This window comes from Acanthochromis polyacanthus, chromosome 14 (genome assembly GCF_021347895.1).
Source record: "Acanthochromis polyacanthus isolate Apoly-LR-REF ecotype Palm Island chromosome 14, KAUST_Apoly_ChrSc, whole genome shotgun sequence".
NCBI classification, from domain to species: Eukaryota; Metazoa; Chordata; class Actinopteri; family Pomacentridae; genus Acanthochromis; species Acanthochromis polyacanthus.
The window spans coordinates 2,223,058-2,241,664 of record NC_067126.1 but is presented as its reverse complement, the minus strand read 5'-3'; the positions used below and the strand labels follow the sequence as shown (position 1 = coordinate 2,241,664).

General features: G+C 42.2%; 1 protein-coding gene across 5 annotated transcripts in view; it reads right to left on the bottom strand.

The window, feature by feature from the left end:
- LOC127537039 (NACHT, LRR and PYD domains-containing protein 3-like) overlaps window positions 1–18,607 on the bottom strand; it is a 246,767-nt gene that overhangs the window by 224,998 nt on the left and 3,162 nt on the right. Inside the window, exons 3-9 of one of the 5 annotated variants that reach the window (XM_051958709.1) lie at window positions 17,291–17,565; window positions 13,946–15,743; window positions 13,677–13,853; window positions 8,601–8,774; window positions 3,996–4,169; window positions 3,211–3,384; window positions 492–2,457 (exon numbers count right to left, since the gene is read on the bottom strand). In XM_051958709.1, the coding sequence (XP_051814669.1) occupies window positions 2,448–2,457; window positions 3,211–3,384; window positions 3,996–4,169; window positions 8,601–8,774; window positions 13,677–13,853; window positions 13,946–15,743; window positions 17,291–17,565 (2,782 nt within the window). In that variant the 3' untranslated portion in view covers window positions 492–2,447. Of the gene's footprint in view, window positions 1–491; window positions 2,458–3,210; window positions 3,385–3,995; window positions 4,170–8,600; window positions 8,775–13,676; window positions 13,854–13,945; window positions 15,744–17,290; window positions 17,566–18,607 lie in introns of those variants that run through there. The other 4 variants (XR_007946361.1, XM_051958710.1, XR_007946362.1 and 1 more) reach the window with 4 other exon arrangements.

The following is an 18,607-nucleotide window of genomic DNA, read 5'->3' as shown; positions in this document are numbered from 1 at the left end:
TAATTAAGTTATTCAGTTGTCAGGGAATCACCGGACCAGCTCTCCATCCTACAGGTCCGGTTCCACCACCCCCTGAGATCTTACTCAGAGGGATGCTGCAGAACTGTTAAGCTGGTAGACGAGGAAAATTCGCCTAGCTCCTCACTGCCTACATCCAGACGCCTAATCCTGCTTCCTCTGATAATTAATTTAACTAAGTAGCCACTTTGGTAAAGTTAAACTTAATCACCACTCACGCCTGTTAATGGCAGCTTTTCCTCTCATAGATCTTGCACTTGGTAAGTTGCTAGGTTTAATTCAGAGATTATGGACATATAGACAACCTCTAGGATATGTTTATACAGGGCCAACCTGACCCCTATAATTTGGTAACCTTTCAGAACCTCTACTGTTGTTATGCACGCAGTAATCTGACTTTTTACATCCAGAGCTAGATGTATAAGTATTCATTCAGGGATAAAAAATAGCACTTGCAATTTGTTGTCTTTAATTGCAGAATAATGTTTTATTAAAATATATTTAGCAGGGCAAAAGCATAAATCACCAGACAAACAAACATTAGATAATATTCAAACCACTCATCATAACTCCTAACTGGTACCATGCTTTCCTAAAAGAAGAGTAATAATCACCCAAAATATGTAATTTGGAGGGAGAGCAGCACGGTGTGGCCACATCCAGCTGCTCACCTGAAACCTGACAGGAACCCAGGGGGGAGCTGGAGAGAGTGTTAGTCCAGATTCAGATCTGCATGGATCCAATTTTGCTGTTTGGGCCAATAAACTTAGTTATAATCCACTCTGGTGTTATTCCTTTGGAAATAATAGAGTCCAGTAATGTTCCATCAGTCAGTGTTAAATCCAGATCCCAGTTCTGTAATCCTCCAACAATGCAGAAAGAGCAGTTCCTTTAATCCATCATTCCATCAGAACAGTTATTCTTTGCAGACGTGGTAATCCTCCCTTGTGCTCAGACTGATGTCTGGATTGCAGCAGGTGGATACCCCACAACAACTCCCACAGATTCCTTCCAACAGAGGCAGACATAATAAGACTCGTCTTCTTTCTGCTCCCTTTCATTCATGTTTGGTGACTGTTGTATTTACATGAAACATTTTTTTGAATTTATTTTACAAATGAATGAAATAAAACAAACAAACATTTTATACCTCACATCTCTCTTACTTTGCATACGTGGTGACATCTTATTCTAATTACATACGTGTTGACGTCACACTTTAACTGACATATGCGATTACAGCAAACATCCTCCCCCCTCTGCACTTGTGCACTTCACCGACCTCATGGCCCCTACGTGCACCAGAGGAACCAGAACCCCCCCAGCTTCCTCTGTTGAGCCCTTTCACCCAGACTCAACCTTCTATTAATGTATGTATTTCATCAGCACAGACCTCCAGTCGGGAAATGGAAGAAGCTGATGTCAGCGTCTGAGATTCACTGCCACCCACACTGCACATTTCTGCACAATGTGCACAGACTTACAAGAAACTCCCCAAAAATATATACAGAGCTAATGAACCTCTACGGGCGTTATTTAATACTAACCTATCTTAGCTCCAGATTACTCACTAGTTCAGTAATCCCTTATCTTCCCAGGGTGATCAGACTCTTCTGTAAACATCTACATTTCACAGTAATCTAAACCTTGAAAGCATTCTCATGTATCTAGTACTAGTAAACCTGAACCTCCTGACCCCTCTGCTAACCAAGGCCCTCACTGCTCCCAGTGAGGTGCTGCCCTCTAGTGGTCACTTCTGATACAAAGGTTCAGGAACATGCATTTGAAGAACACAATCACTCCTCTCCTTCTGAACCCTATCAGACCAGTATTCATCGTTCAACATCAAAGAATGTAAAAAGGACACATTTAAAGAAACAACCAACTTATAAAAATGTATAAAAAAGACATTTTTCCAAAAAGAATCAACCCTTCATTCTTCTGAATGAGGCACTCTTCTGATTTTTACACTGTTTCAAAATTAAAGAAGATAAAAAGTAAAAAAGTAGCATTTGGTTGATTCACACATTCATCAGGTTATAGCGTATAGCATTATAAATCACAGGTTATAATATCATACTGTGCTCTCTCATTCTGCTGCCACTCCTTCATAATCCTATCCTCATGGCTGACTAGGGGATCCCATATCCATGAATACTGACAGTCCACATCCACTGATGATCCTCTGTCACATCCACAGGAACACAGGGACCATGCTGGACAGCTGTTCTCACATCAGTTCATTCTGCAGCACTGACACTCATCTCCACTTCTTCTGCTTCCTGTCAGTCACTGCTGCATGAAGCTCTCCACCTCCCAGTAACATGGTCCAGTCAGAGTCTCTACACACCAGCTGCTGCTGCTGCTTCAACCTCTGGATCATCAGGACACACTTCATCCTCTCAGAACAAACACCGTCCTGATCAGCATCACTTCCAGCTGTAGAGAGAAGAAGAAAGATGAGAGGAGATGAATGAGTTTGATGAGCAGCTCATCAGGACTTCAGACGTGTTCAGAGCAGCAGCTTCATGTTAACGTGTTGGAGTGAACACACTGAGCTCCAAGCTCACACACCTGCACACACTGTCAGCATCAGGTGTGTTTCTCTGCACATTTCACTGCAGTCCACAGTGGAAACAAACTGCTGACAGTCATCAAGCTTCATTACTGCACAAACTCTTCACTCATGGATTTACTGCTGCTCCATTTAAACCAACAGTCTCTGAGTGTCCATCAACATCTCATCTGCTCTGAAAACATCAGCTGACAAACCAACATGGAGGCTGGCAGTCAACACATCTGGATCAAAGCACACACAAGGACACACATCCAGATGTGGCTGCTGGACCTGAGCAGAGCTTCTGCTCTGTACAAACACCTCATGGTTCCTACATGTGATGATGCTGCTGCTGTGAAATAAGAGGCGCTGGTTTGCAGGCTTCAGCTTTATTTCCTCAACACATCAACACATCAACAACAGTCGGCTTCACATCCATCAAACACCATGACAACAAGCTTGTGGCTCCTCTGATTGGCTGACTGCTGTCTCTGTGTTTCTGTCTCCATTCTGCTCTCACAGCTTCACTGAGAAGCTGCAGGTTTACAGGAGACACTGGATCTTTGCTTTGATACTGACTGCGTTTAGTAGAAAACTGCTGGAAGCAGCAGAGACTGATGGAACCTTCTACTGACCTCAGAGTCTTCAGGCTGCAGTCTGGACTCTCCACAAGATCTAACAGATGTTTCACTGATGATTCCTTCAGGTTGTTCCTGCTCAGGTCCAGATGTTCCAGATGGGAGGGGTTGGACTTCAGAGCTGAGACCAGAGAATCACAGCTGATCTTTGACAAACTGCATTCCCTCAACCTGAATAAAGAATCAAAGATGTGTATAAAATCATTGATGATCCATCAGATGTGTTCAGGTTCTGAATGTGCAGATCAACATTACTTTGTCCTCATCAATCAGCTTTTCTCTAAAAGCAGCACAGTGACTTTGTCCTTCTCTTATTGTGGATCATCATCATGTCAGCCTTCTACACACATCATCCACATGTCAGCACAACATTCATCCACCTATTCATGTCCACACATCAGTAACATGCTGCATCATCAACAGGATCAGGATCAGTCAAATAAAACTCAACACAAACCAAAGAAATATTTAGACTTCACTCACTAAACTTTGTCTCTTCAAACTGATCTGAGTTCAGAGGATCTTCTGGATCCAGATGTGACTCTTCAGCTCAAATTACAAACATTCATTTACTTTAACAACTAACACTCAACATTTTCTACACTTTCTGCTACAAACACTCCGCTTTTGTCACAACAAACTCAATTTAGGACAAAAACAGAAAATGTGAAGCAGAGCAGATTTACAGCTTCATGGATGGAAGTTCTGTTGAACAGAAATGAGCTTCAGTTGTCATTAAACACATCAGATCTACAACAGTAACAGACAGTCAGTGAACTGACCTCAGAGTCTTCAGGATGCAGTCTGGACTCTCCACAAAACCACTCAGATGTTTCACTCCTGAATCCTTCAGGTCGTTGAAGCTCAGGTCCAGATGTTCCAGATGGGAGGGGTTGGACTTCAGAGCTGAGACCAGAGAATCACAGCTGATCTCTGACAATCTGCAGCACTCCAATCTGAATAAAGAATCAAAGATGTGAGTTGAGGAGACAAAGTTCCTGCTTGAAATCATTCAGAGTTTCATCATGAGTTCAGAGCTGAAGAAGCTTCAGAAGGTCCAAGTTCAGAAAATGGAAACTCCAAGCAGCTGAAGCCAACAGGATGCAGCTTCAAACAGTCCAACAGAAGCAGTGAAGAAGAGCTCTCATTAATATTAATGACAACATGCTGCTGCTTCAATAAAGACGGAGTGACTTCAGCTCTGAAACTCTGCAGCTCCACCAGTGGCTCCATCCACACAAACTCATGCTGAGCAACAAACACAAGGAAAAACACTCACACATTTATTTCACTTTCTGCTCACAGTCACACAAACACACAAGAAGGAAACGTGGACAAAATGAGGCTCCAGACTCTAAAAGATCTTCATATGTGTGTATTTTCATTCCATCTCTGCAGGGCCAGAGTGCTGAGTCAGGCAGCTGCAGGAATGCAGCGGGACAGGGGGGCAGGAGCCGAGGCAGGGACAGAAGAGGGAAGCTCCCGAATAAATCCTGCAGGACAGAGCAGGCGTAGGGGTCTGTGGTAGAGCAGAGGAGGAGAGCCAGCAGAGCAATGATCCAGCAGAGAGCTGTGGGGTGATCCAGGCTTTAACTGCTGCTGATCATTGGTTGAACTCTGCTGTGCTCTCACCATAGCTTTTTTTTTTTCTTTTTTTTTTTTTGCTCTCACCATAGCTGAGTCCAATCCACCAGGACTGAGAGCAGGCAGCACAGGAGGGAGGGGGCATGACCATAGGCGTCAGTTTAGGGGGGGACGGTGGGGACGTGTCCCCCCCACTTTTTGTCAGGGGTCATTTTGTCTCCAACACATTCAAATTCTTCACATGTAAGCCGTTGTAAACCCAGTTATTTTCAGCAGTATAGAAAATTCCGACGCTCCTGAACGCACCATCCGCACTCGGCCGAGAGTTGCACAGACACGCAGCACACCTTCATGAGGTTTAAAAAAAACAAAAAAAAACACGCAGATGCTAAATTTGCGCCTGTGCCAAGTGGAAGCTCCGACCAGAGGTGTGCAGGGGCAAAATGTCGGCCCGGGAGAATTAGTACTATAGCGGCCCACAGAGCCCTCTACCTGTATGTACCGATAGCTCAACAGGTTGAGCCTCTGCCTTTGGTGCAGTGGTTGTGAGTTTGAGTCCAGCTTGTGGCATTTTGCCGCCGTTCTTCGACAGTTTCTCAAAGTGCTGTGGTCTCCGTCCCCCCTACTTTTAAAAACAAACTGACACCCTTGGCCATGACATGGACTTTATGCCTCACACCGGACCACTTTAGATCACCACCTATTATTATTAAAGTCATGGAATTATAACCTTACATGTTAAGTCTACAATAGCACACTTTTCTGTATAACCTTGTAATTCAGCGTATTTTTCTAAAATAATTCCAATTCAGTGGAAGTAAGGGTTACTTCACAATGAGGATTTATTTCAGCTTAAGTGCACATCTCCACCATTATTATTGACAGCACATGCTTTAACAATATCAGAATCAATATTCTGTTCAAATAAGTGTTCTCAGATATCCAGACCTAAAAAATGAATTAGAACAATCAATAAAAATATTTCCTTTAAATTTTAATAATAAAATAAAGTGTAGCACTTTCTAATAACGCTATCATCTCTTTTTGCTCTGCAAGGAAACAGTTCCATCACAACTTAGATTCCACAAACATGAGAACATCAGTGAAAGGGCAAATCTCCAACACTGTTCTTTACAACATCAGAATGTGTGTGACTGAGGGTGAGCAAATAATCAGAACTATGAACCGACTCATCTTCATCTGTCTCATCCCTCATAACATAATCTATAACTGTGGTTGAGGTTCTGCTGCTGTGATCAGTCCCTGAGGAGACTCTGCTCTGCTTTCACACTTCCTCCAGTTTCCCTGGACTCGCCTGCACCTGATCACAATAAAAAAACAATCTGTACACACATTTTGAATTAACCAATTAAGGTATCTTCAATGGCAAAATTTGCAGGCTTACTTCATTTTACTTTCATTTTATTTCTGTTCATTTGTGGGCTTCCTGTATTTACTATCTTAGTTTTAATGATTCAGAAATAAAACGGGTCACTGCCATTTTTTGTCCACAGAAAGTGGTTTTACTGGAACTACTGCTTGTTCTCTCTGTTCCAACAGCTCACCTGTTCCTTCACTAACAGCAGTAATCCTCTCATCACGACCGGCTCTGCTTCTGACGCTACATCACATTTTAAATATATTCATACTTCTCAGCACAAATCTCCTCTTTTTACAAACCTTCTGATCAGTTCAGGTCAGTCCCATTAATGTAGAGCTGGATCATCTTCTCATATAGAGCAGGTCTACACCACACTCTTCATTAGATTCATTCTAATAATATTCACTCTGGACTTGTGGCTCATGGCTGCTGCTTGGTTCTGGATTTCTTCACACTCTGAGGAGCTACAAGACAAAGTTTCCCAGATATGTGGCGTCCCATCATACTATTATTTAAATTGTATAATGTTATGTGATATGCCACAATGACACACAATTCATTGACTTGATAATTAACTTGAACGGTGGTTTGAAGGCAAAGTTCTTGTCGTACCGTTTCATCGTCCTCGTTTGACGTTTCAAACAGCGAGCTCGTTTTAGTGAAAAAGTCTACGATTTCAGCACAATTGGCTGCATGTGTTTCCAGAGCTTTCCTCTGTTTAATTCTTGCTTTCTTCACACCAGCCCTGCTTGTTCTATTTTCCATCCTTTAAACACCTCTGACTGTGTGGACGGACGTGTTATGTCAGGATGCGCCTGCAAAAAAAAAAATAGAAAAGAAAGGAAGAGCTGCCAGTGGAGGCGGACCAGGGAGCGCTGCAGCAGTATACGTGATCAGACCAGAACACCGGCCCAAAAAACAAAACAAACAAAAAGTGAAGGCCCGCCCTCGCAGCTCAAACATCAGACCGGCCCACTGGGAATTGTCCCGGTCCTCCTGATCCTCCTGACTCCAGGCCTGCATCTCTATAAGTCAGAGTGAATCAAAAACCAAACTGTTCCAACCAGCAGCTCTCAGATCATCATGTGACCACAAACACCTGCATGGAGGAACAAAAGTACGCTACAAAGACACACACATCCTCCAACTACACACTCACACACACACGTTTAGAGTTTCAGATGAACACACCCCCACCACACACACTAAGCTGCTGTAACTCCTATCCAGAAATATTTTGGACGTTTGAGGGACAATCAGTGATCTTCTACTGAGTCTGGAGGCCTGAGTGTGCACGTTCATACATGTGTGTGAGCTGATAGGAGCTCCATCAGCCAGATATGATGTCATGATTTCATATTTAACCCTCAAGCGACCAAGCTGTTCTAGTGACTAAAATGACCGACTGGGCTCATTTATGACCCACTATATGTTACACAGGAATATGTCTACTTTAGTGCCTCTTTCTGTGCTTTCTTACCTGTTCCACTCCACTGCATTTTAAGATGGATATTCTAAAATAACCTTCTTTTATTATTCATGGATTTTAATCATTTCTGACTCAGAGCTAAAGTAAAACCATATGAACAATATGATGCATTGTAAGAACGCAGTAACATTTATTTAGACACGCTTTGTCTGCCACTTCTTTTAAAACTTTATTCCTTTTGTTTCCTCAATAGTAAATCAAAAGTACATAAAAACTAAATGTACACAAACATCTTGTCTGTATGTGTGCAATGTAACATGCAGAGAAGTATTTAGATTAGGGGCGGCTGTGGCTCAGGGTTCAGAGCCGTTCGTCCAATGCAGACACTTTACCCACCTTAGCTCCAGTGCTGCCACTTCCACTGGTGTATGAATGTGTATGCTGTGTAATGTTGGTGGTGGTCAGAGGGGTTGTAGGAGTGGATTGGCAGCCAGTCAGTCTGCCCCAGGGCAGCTGTGGCTAAAAATGTAGGTCTGCCAGCTATAGTGCACTGCAACACACTGAAATATAGCGATTAGAGGTAGAAATAATAAATAAAACTAAGGCCTGCAATAGTGAAAAACCTATACATCTTTCTGGGGTCATAAGTGACCCCAGACAAGTTTCCATTATCCTTGTCACACCAGTAGGCCGATCTCTACAAAAAACTATGAGCAGCTGCAGGACAAGTAGATTGACAAATTCATGGTAGGAAACATTTTCAGATAAAAGATATAAAAACGGCAAATATAATTATATGGCTGGGGTCATAAATGAACCCACTCGGTCGCTTAAGGGTCAAATGAGTCAAACCAGAGAGAAGAAGAAAACAGACATTCCCATGAAGATCCTCAGTGTGGATCAGTAGAACATCAGCCTGATGGCTGCAGTTTAGAGTCACCACAACTTTACATCACATTCATCTCAGCACACAAACAAAACATGATGTCTGACCTCAGAGTCTTCAGGATGCAGTCTGGACTCTCCACAAAACCACTCAGATGTTTCACTCCTGAATCCAGAAGGTTGTTGTAGCTCAGGTCCAGATGTTCCAGATGTGAGGGGTTGGACTTCAGAGCTGAGACCAGAGAATTACAGCTGATCTCTAACAACCAGCACCAATCCAATCTGAATAAAGAATCAAAGATGTGTATAAAATCATTGATGATCCATCAGATGTGTTCAGGTTCTGAATGTGCAGATCAACATTACTTTGTCCTCATCAATCAGCTTTTCTCTAAAAGCAGCACAGTGACTTTGTCCTTCTCTTATTGTGGATCATCATCATGTCAGCCTTCTACACACATCATCCACATGTCAGCACAACATTCATCCACCTATTCATGTCCACACATCAGTAACATCTGCTGACCTCAGTCCACTCTCTCATCAAAGGATCAACATCAAATCTCTTCATTCTTTCATTTATTCCATCACCTTCTGTGGGGAATATTTCGTCACATCTAATTAATATCTTAATCACATTTAATCAAGAATTAATTGCATTAATAATAACTCATGTAATCATCATTTAACTGCATATAACCACAACTTGTTTTATCATATAATCAATTTTATATTAATGTACCATTGAAACTGCAATTTATGATTAACCAATGCAATCAAAATATATTACTAATATGTGTATAATGTGTTACCTCAGCATTGACCTCTCACTCACAAACAAAGGACAGCTTACGTCCGATGCTTTCAGCGCCTGTTCAGGTGTCAGATGCGTTAGGGGGAAAGTACCCCATGCTAACTGCCAGGTATCGCTTACAGAAATAGAATGTGCTGAGATAACAAAACGGTCCATTTCTTAGAAGAGTGAAGTCAGAGAAAAGTGACAGGAAGCACCAACTACTATGAAAGGTCAAAAGGATAAAACTGAGCAGTTTCTAAAAGTAACAATTTGTGAAATATCTTAGGAAAAAGAAACCAAAGAAACATTGAAACTAAAATATAAATTTATAAATTAATAAATAACACATAAAGGAACCAATCTGAACAGCATCCTAAACAACAGTTAAAAGTAGTGGTGGGACGCGATTTAAAACATAATCTAATTTATTACAGGCTTTGTAATTAATTAATCGCAATAATTGCAGTTTTGTTAAACAGCAATATCTGACACAATAAGTGAAGTTTTTCAACTGAAATAAAATTGTGGTTGACAGTTGAATCAATGAATAGACATATACGTGTTTAGAATTTAAAATTTATTTTAAAAAAGGAAAATTAGATGTATAGAAAAAGTGATGTTGATGATTTAAAGTCTGGATTTAGTTTTTTCCACTGTATGGCACATAACATCAGCATAAGTAGTTCAAGGAGCTTCAGAAAGTTGAAAGTCCACGGATTCATTCTGTTTTCATCATTTCTGAGTCTGACAAATGGTGTAATTTTGACGGTTCTTTTTAGAGGAATATACATTTTTATTTATGCATTTTTATGAACAAAAAGTTTCTAATTAAATTATTCAAAGACATATTTTGTTTTCAAGTTATTCCTGCTCCAAGGAGGCAGAGCCTCGATGGAGTAAAAACTTAAACCACAAAAATGTTTGTTTCATTTCCATTTATCTGCGTTTTTCATCTGTCTGCTACATTCACAGATTACTGCTCAATCAAAGTGCAATTATAGCGATTTTATCTAACATTTAAGACTTTTTGTAAACTGAAGCACTGTCTTCTGAAGTGGTCTATTATGGGATGGCTACACCGTTAGCCGTTAGCAGGACTGTTGTAACTAACGTTAGCTCTGGTGCTAACAGCAACATGTTTTACATCGAGGGGATCAGAAAACTCTTTGTTACACAGTTTGCTACAACCACGCTTTTATCCAAGCTGACATCAGGAAGATTTTTACGGGAAAACTTTCTGCCCAACAAGCTCAATGTGATCCCGTCTTCCTTCACTGTTCTCCAGTGTCTGACGTCACTCAGTGCTTCCTGTGCTTCTTCTTCATGGCTACAAACAGACTTTAGCTTCATTAGCGCCACCTACTGGGCTGGAGTGTTCATCAGTGTTACTGGTGTGCCAGACATTAGGGAACTGAGGTGGGTGCAATTAATTGCGTCATTATTTTTAACGCGTTATTTGTGCTGTAATTAATCGAAATTAACGCGTTAAAGTCCCAGCCCTAGTTAAAAATAAAAAGCAATGAGAATCCTTCAAATTAATAGTGGAGATAAACTAAATGAATCTGCCTGATATCAGTGGTTGAATAATTGAATGATTTATATATATCACCTTAGATATAACTTGAACCAACTAAATGATAAAAAAGTAAAGTTTAGATACAGCTAGAAAGAGCTCTCTGTCTTGCACAAGACATGCAGAGCCACACCAAAGTTACTTTGTATCCTAAGACTGACACACACACACACACCAACACAAGTACTCTGATTACAGGATGAAGACGACTCGGACTGTACGAAGCCTGAAGACGACCATGGACTGGATTACTATAGACCAATCAGACAGAGCACATTTCCATTTAAAAACCTCTGTATAACATTAAGCTGGATGCAGCAACTCCAGCTGCGCTGCCAGACAGATTTTACTGGGGCACGTGCCCCAGTATTGATCTGCAGTGCCCCAGTAAAAATTTCACCAATAAAAAAAAAAAAAAAAATCACTTCGAAGTTTTAAGTCTTCATAGCATAGACTACAGCGCACATACTACTTAGTATGGTAATTCATTGCTACTGTATTGACTCCACTCAAACAATGTGCACATGGCTAATTAATATGGTAATTTATTCACGTGTAGACTTCAGCTGATCAGCTGAAGTGGAGAGAGAGAGAGAGAGAGAGAGAGAGAGAGAGAGAGAGAGAGAGAGAGAGAGAGAGAGAGAGAGAGAGAGAGAGAGAGAGAGAGAGAGAGAGAGAGAGAGAGGAGGGGGGGCGATGAGAATCACTGCGTGAGGTAGGTAACGTTAGCCAACAACTTGTTAAATATATTTTTTTGATTTTGATTTGACTCGAACTGTAACTCCTAGATGGATATCAGAAAGTTATTCGCCCGCAGCAGGGATAAAGCAGCGAGGAATGAGAGAGGTAAGAAGTCCTAGCTAGCTAGGCAACATAAGTCTGTCTTAAGTTAATGCTAAGTTAGCTAACGTTATTCACAACGCCTCTCACCCCCTCCACCACACTGAAGGAGCTTTGAGCAGCTCCTTCAGTAGCAGACTGACTGACTAACTAACTAATTAACTAACTAACTAACTAACTACTGCCGCCACCAGCAAGGAGGGAGCACTACCACAGGTCATTCATACCTGCTGCTGTCAGGCTGTTTAACAGCAGCAGCTCAAGGTCTTTTCCTGTGTATATATCACCTGATGTGTGTGTGTGTGTGTGTGTGTGTGTGTGTGTGTGTGTGTGTGTGTATACATATTTTTCTTCTTTATTACTTATCTTATCCTTGTATCAGGACAAACCATATTAATTTGCTGTACAAGCTTCGGGGGAATTTCCAGTGAGTTTCATCATGAAACATAATGTTGGTTATGGTCTGCTGGTTCTGCATCAATGATGATTTTGAGTAAGCTTGTGTTAGTTGACAGATACAGCCTATGGATGGTGCAGTGGTTCTCAAATGGTCTATCTTCAGGAAGAAAAACATTTTCCCTATCATCAAGTCGTGAGCCAAATGTTTAAACCATTCAAGCTTATTTCACAGAAAAATAGCACAGACTTGTCTTGTTAATCGGTTTGTCTTTGACTAAAAGAATCTTGTTTTGTCACCAGAAAAATGGCTTCAGCTAAAGCATCTGGTTTTGTTGCCAGAAAAAATAGTAAAATTTCTGTATTTTTCACCAGAAACATTCCTATTTGCATTTATCAGTAATAGTTTAGAAGTCGAGGGTAAAGTGCACAAGTCGGCCAAATGCATGACCGCAGTACATTTCAGATGGTTAATCAAAGATCTAGACAACAACATAGTCTGATATTATTGAATACTTTAAAGAACTATTTAGGTTTTTTATGTGAATAAGTGCTGAATATGTTTTTTTCTCGCACACTTTGCGCACTCTCATGAATGCTTTGTGCCCCAGGTGTGCCCCAGTACAGTATTAGGTCTGGTGACGCCCCTGAGCAACTCTCCCCAGATTAGTGATTGGAGAACTTAGTTTTCTAGATCAAGCAAGAATCTGTATGCATACATTCTGATCATCCAATGCTTACTAAATATTCCTAAACAAATATTTTTGTTTTTTGAGTCTTCATTGCCTCAGAGTGATTCCAAATAACGAACACACACACAACACTTCTTCTGTAGAAATCAGCTTGCTAGCTTTGTCTCCTTCACATCTTCCAGTGTGTCTTCAACAACAGTCACATGTCATCTGTACATTACAGAGGGATTCTGATTCCTGCTGTCCACACTGACTGTCCACTGCTCTCTTCCTAACACAACTCCACTGGAAGGAATCACTTCATCAGCTCAGCTCACACTAACATCAAGCTTCAGCTTCTGACTCACACTAATCAACTTCCACACTGTTGACAACTAAACTCCTCTTTGACTTCCTGAGGCTCCACTGCAGCTCAGCACAAACACTGTGGAAACACAAACATACTGACTGGATGTGTGGAAGTCACACTGCTGAAGCCTCACATCACTTTCACATCAGCTTTACATTCAGACACACAGCAGGACTGTGGATTCTGTCCTCCATCTGGGAACTCTGCAGTCAGCTGATCAGGGCATTTATTCACACACAACTGTTAGTGACACTAAGAACTCTCCATGTTCATGTGAACACCAGGATGTGCAGATCTGTGATCCACCATCAATGATTATTACTTTGACCTGCTGATAGTCAGGAACATGATGATGATCAGAGTTAATCACAACAAATGACTCCACGTATTCATTTCAACAGCTCAGGTTCCTTTTCCATCTCACAGTTCTGACACAAATATCATGGACTCCAGAAGGAAAACCTGCAGATGGAGGAAATCAGCACCAACATGAACCTGAAGCAGGATTTAACTGAACTGTTAACAGCTGGACTCTGACCTGAGAGACTCCAGTTTACAGTTTGGATCCTTCAGTCCAGCAGAAACACTCTTCACTCCTGAATCCTTCAAGTTCCAGTTTTTACTAAGGTCCAGTTCTTTCAGACTGGAGGATGGAGATCTGAGGACTGAGGCTAGAGCTTCATAGCTTCTCTTTGAGAGTTTACACCTGCTCAGCCTGAGGGAGAATTAACAAAGAACACAAACACAATGTTTCAGTCGTCATGTACAACATTAAACATGATGGAAACAGTTGATGAATCTACCTACTGAGCTTTCTTGGAGGCTTTGACCACTGGCAGCAGCCTCAGAAGAGCGTCCTCTGAACCAGAGTATTTCTTCAGGTCAAACTCCTCCAGATCTTCTCCTGATGACAGTAAGATGAAGACCAGAGCTGACCACTGATCAGGAGACAGTTTATCTGTGGACAGACGTCCTGATCTCAGGGACTGTTGGATCTCCTTCACTAGAGAAACATCCTTCAGTTCATTCAGACAGTGGAACAGATTGATGCTTCTCTCTGCAGACACCTTCTTCCTGATCTTCTCCTTGATGTACTCCACTGTGTCCTGATTGGTCTGTGAGCTGCTTCCTGTCTGTGTCAGCAGGCCTCCTAGTTTCTTCTGATTGGTCGGCAGTGACAGACCCAGGAGGAAGCGCAGGAACAAGTCCAGGTGTCCGTTTGGACTCTGTAAGGCCTCGTCCACAGCTCTCTGGTAGAAAGCTGTTGTTGGATCAACTTTCTTTCTGAACAATTTAGACAACAGAGATCTTTGTTGTTTTTCAAGCAGGTTGATTCCAGACTTGATGAAGGTCAGATGGACATGAAGAGCAGCCAGAAACTCCTGAACACTCAGATGGATGAAGCAGAACACGGTGTTGGTGTACAGATTACCCTCCTTTTTAAAGATCTGTGTGAACACTCCTGAGTACTCTGAGGCTGATCTCATATCGATGCCACACTCTGTCAGGTCAGACTCATAGAAGATCAGGTTTCCTCTCTGCAGCTGCTCAAAAGCCAGTTTTCCCAGAGACTCAATCATCTTAATGCTGTCTTCACTCCAGTGTGGATCTGTCTCATCTCCTCCATCATACTTGAACTTCTTGACTTTGGTCTGAACCACCAGGTAGTGGATGAACATCTCAGTCAGGGTTGTGGGCAGATCTCCTCCCTCTCTGCTTCTCAGCAGCTCCTCCAGAACTGTAGCAGTGATCCAGCAGAACACTGGGATGTGGCACATGATGTGGAGGCTTCGTGATGTCTTCATGTGGGAGATGATGCTGCTGGCCTGCTCCTCATCTCTGGATCTCTTCCTGAAGTACTCCTCCTTCTGTGGGTCGGTGAACCCTCTGACCTCCGTCACCAAGTCCACACAGTCAGGAGGGATCTGATTGGCTGCTGCAGGTCGTGTGGTTATCCAGAGGCGAGCAGAGGGAAGCAGATTCCCCCTGATCAGGTTTGTCAGCAGCACATCCACTGAGGTGGACTCTGTAACATCAGTCAGGAGTGTTTTGTTGTGGAAGTCCAGAGGAAGGCGACACTCATCCAGACCGTCAAAGATCAACACAACCTGGAAGTATTCAAAGCTGCAGATTCCTGCTGCTTTGGTTTCACTGAAGAAGTGATGAACAAGTTCCACCAAACTGAACTTTCTCTCTTTCAGTAAATTCAGCTCTCTGAAAGTGAATGGAAACATGAAATGGATGTCCTGGTTGCTTTTGTCTTCAGCCCAGTCCAGAGTCAACTTCTGTGTTGACACTGTTTTCCCGATGCCAGCCACTCCCTTTGTCATCACTCTTCTGATTGGTCCATCTCTTCCAGGTGAGCCTTTAAAGATGTCTTCTAGTCTGATGTTTCTTTCTGCTCTGTCTGCTTTCCTGGATGCTGCTTCAATCTGTCCGATCTCGTGTTCATCACTGATCTCTGCAGTCTGTCCCTCTGTGATGTACAGCTCTGTGTAGATCTCATTCAGGAGGGTTTGTTCTTCTGTAGCGACGCCCTCAAACACTCTCTGGAACTTCTTCTTCAGAGCAGACTTCAGGTTGTGTTGACACTCAGTGAGAATCTCTGAATGAATAAACAACAAATTGCAGCAATAAGAAGATACAGTAGAACAATAATGGAGACATTTTCTGATCAGTGGGATCTGTTCAGATCCTCAGACTGTCACGTCCTGACTGGGTAGAAGGTTTAAGGAGGAATCATCCACTAATATTCAACAGCAACCAAAATGTTGTCACAAAGGGGGCCAGGAAAGCCTGGAGAAGGATCCAAACACTCCCAGAGACCAGACAGAAACAGTTTTATGGTGTTTTACTGACAGTACAGCAGGTGGACAGGTAGACCAGCAAAGAGAACCAGAGAACAACCAGAGTCCAAAAACATCTGAGAGGTCAGAACAGGTGAGACCAAACAAGGATGGAACACTCAGGTGAAGGAACAAAGACAATGTGGTGAAGAGTTTACAGCAGGAAGGAGGAGAGTGGAAACAGGTGAGCTGGTTGGGACACTGGGAGCAGGTGAGGTGGGTGTAGCAGACAGGACTGAACACCTGAGGACACCTGGAGGGTGGAAGAGGTGCTGCATGGAGAACAAACATGTTCAGTGTGTGTCCACTCTGTAAGTCTGTCTGTGTGAGGTCTGCTGTGAACCTCCTCCACAGGTTTACATCTTTTATTTCACTCAATTCAAACATCAACATCAACTCAGAGGAAACCACAAACTGTATCAGCTGATCTGAGGAGGACTGAATGTCGTCACGTCTCTGATCATCAGAAACAAGGAACCATGAGGCTTCTGGACCATCACATGTTTTCATGTTTGTTCTACCACTGATAATAAATAACATGTGTTTGGTCCATGTATGGAGTCAGAATCATTATCATTGTAGAACGTGGATATTGTAATAAACTCACTGCAGCACATATGATGGATGCTGTCAGTTTCCTCTGAGATAAAAGAAGAACAAATAGAACTAAAGTGGGGGAAGTCTTCACACTTTCATAATAAACTACATGCAAGTGGACTTTGTCTTCAACCATGATGGGCCAAGAAAAGGCCATAAAGACCTGGACCAAAGTTTAAAACCTTCAGAGAAGCTTCAGATGATCATTTTAGAACTGATGTGACCAACATGGAGGTCTGGGTCTTCCTGTGTTTAAACATTATTACTGGACAGCTAATGTCAGGTGATGCTCCACTACCAGTCAGGTTCTCCATCAATCACTCACTTCTGCCGCCCTGTGGTTAAAATTACCCCTGATGTCATTAATACCATCCAACGCCTCACTGTCCTGTCACTTTGTACCGACCTTCTGTTAGTGAATCACTGAGTTACAGGTTGGTAGAAATTCAGTCACATTTTAACTCCAGGTTCCAGTCTCATGTAGACGATGGTTGTGATGCTTTGTGGAACATGATCTACTGTCAGCTGCCACTGTGTGTGTTTGGAGGTTGTGGCTGCTGGTTTCTGTCTGGATTATTTGTCCTGATGGTTGCTGATCAGTAACGTGTCTCCTGTGTGAGACGTTAAGAACTGGATCAGAAAACATCGGCACATTCTCTCCACTCATCTCTACGTGGGTCACGTTTGTTTTTATCTTTCTCTGATTTACCTTCAGGTTCTTTGATGCTTTTTGGGATGTTCTCCACCAGATCATTTCTGGGAATCTTCTCCAAAGCCTTTACAGCGACTTTAATGGTGTAGATGCAGTAGCTCTGAAACATCTGATCCACTGTTTCTGTCATCTCTGCTTTCTCCAGTCGACGCTTTGGGATTGGTTTAAAGCCTTTGAGGATCTTCTGACACAACAACCACTTGAATTTTTTAAAGTCTTCTTCTTCCAAATCCTCCAAAATCCCAAGAAGGACAGTTTGAGGTGTTTCTACCCTGTAAAGATCCAAGAGAAACAATGAAAAAGACATCAGTTCTGTAAAACCACTCACCATGATTGAAGCAGCAGTTTAAAGCTTCATTAGCAGCAGGGCCGGGTCTACGCAGGGGCAAGAGGGGGCCTGGCCCCCTCAAATAAATGTTGTGCCCCCTCAAACTAAATCCCCCAAAATATATTATATTTAATATATTTTTATTATCTCATGCCGCTCCCCTCCGCCCCACTTCTTAATGTCTTAATGTCTTGCTTGCCCCCTCAAATATAAAATATATCAAGCTGTTTCTCGTGTCATGTTTCTCGCCTCCGCTCCATCTCCCCTTTTCGCTCTGCTCAGTGCATCAGCCTGCCGCCGGCTCGCTGTGAGGGATAGCTGTCTGCTATCCCTCGGTATAGGCAGTTGCCTCGAACCTCATCTGCTGGAGGGGCGCTGCTAGCGGGGCACCAGCAGCGGTTGTTTGAATGCGAAGCAAAGGAGCTCTGTTAAACTCGTTCATAATGTTTTTTGTTTTTTGATAAGTAATTTACATTTTTAAAACAAATAATAATGTAACATGTTGTTAAATTATGAATATGAACAGTGCATAGCACAAAAAACGGAGGCTGACACGTGGTGCGTTCGTGTTTGCATGCCTTTGCGTTGACTATGAAATGACCCTTACGCTGCACTGTATTGATGACGAATGGGAGAGGGTTAGATGTAAGTTATTTATTTCTGAATGTTTATGCAACTTGCCTGTTTTTTTAAACTGCAATGCAAACTTTTTTTTTTTAAAGAGATGTCAGTTATTTCCTACTTTTCACAAGTTGAAAACTAATAATATGAATAATATAGTACTAATAATATAGGGAATTATCGTCCATTTATCGTTATCGAGGTGAGGTGCTCAATATATCGTGATATTGATTTGAGGCCATATCGCCCAGCCCTAGTCTAACAACAATAACTACAATAAACAAGTGCCAAGCATTTGAGACGACACTACTTTACAAGGTACTTGCTCAGTGTACCCGCATCCTCGTGAGTGAATTTGTCAGTTA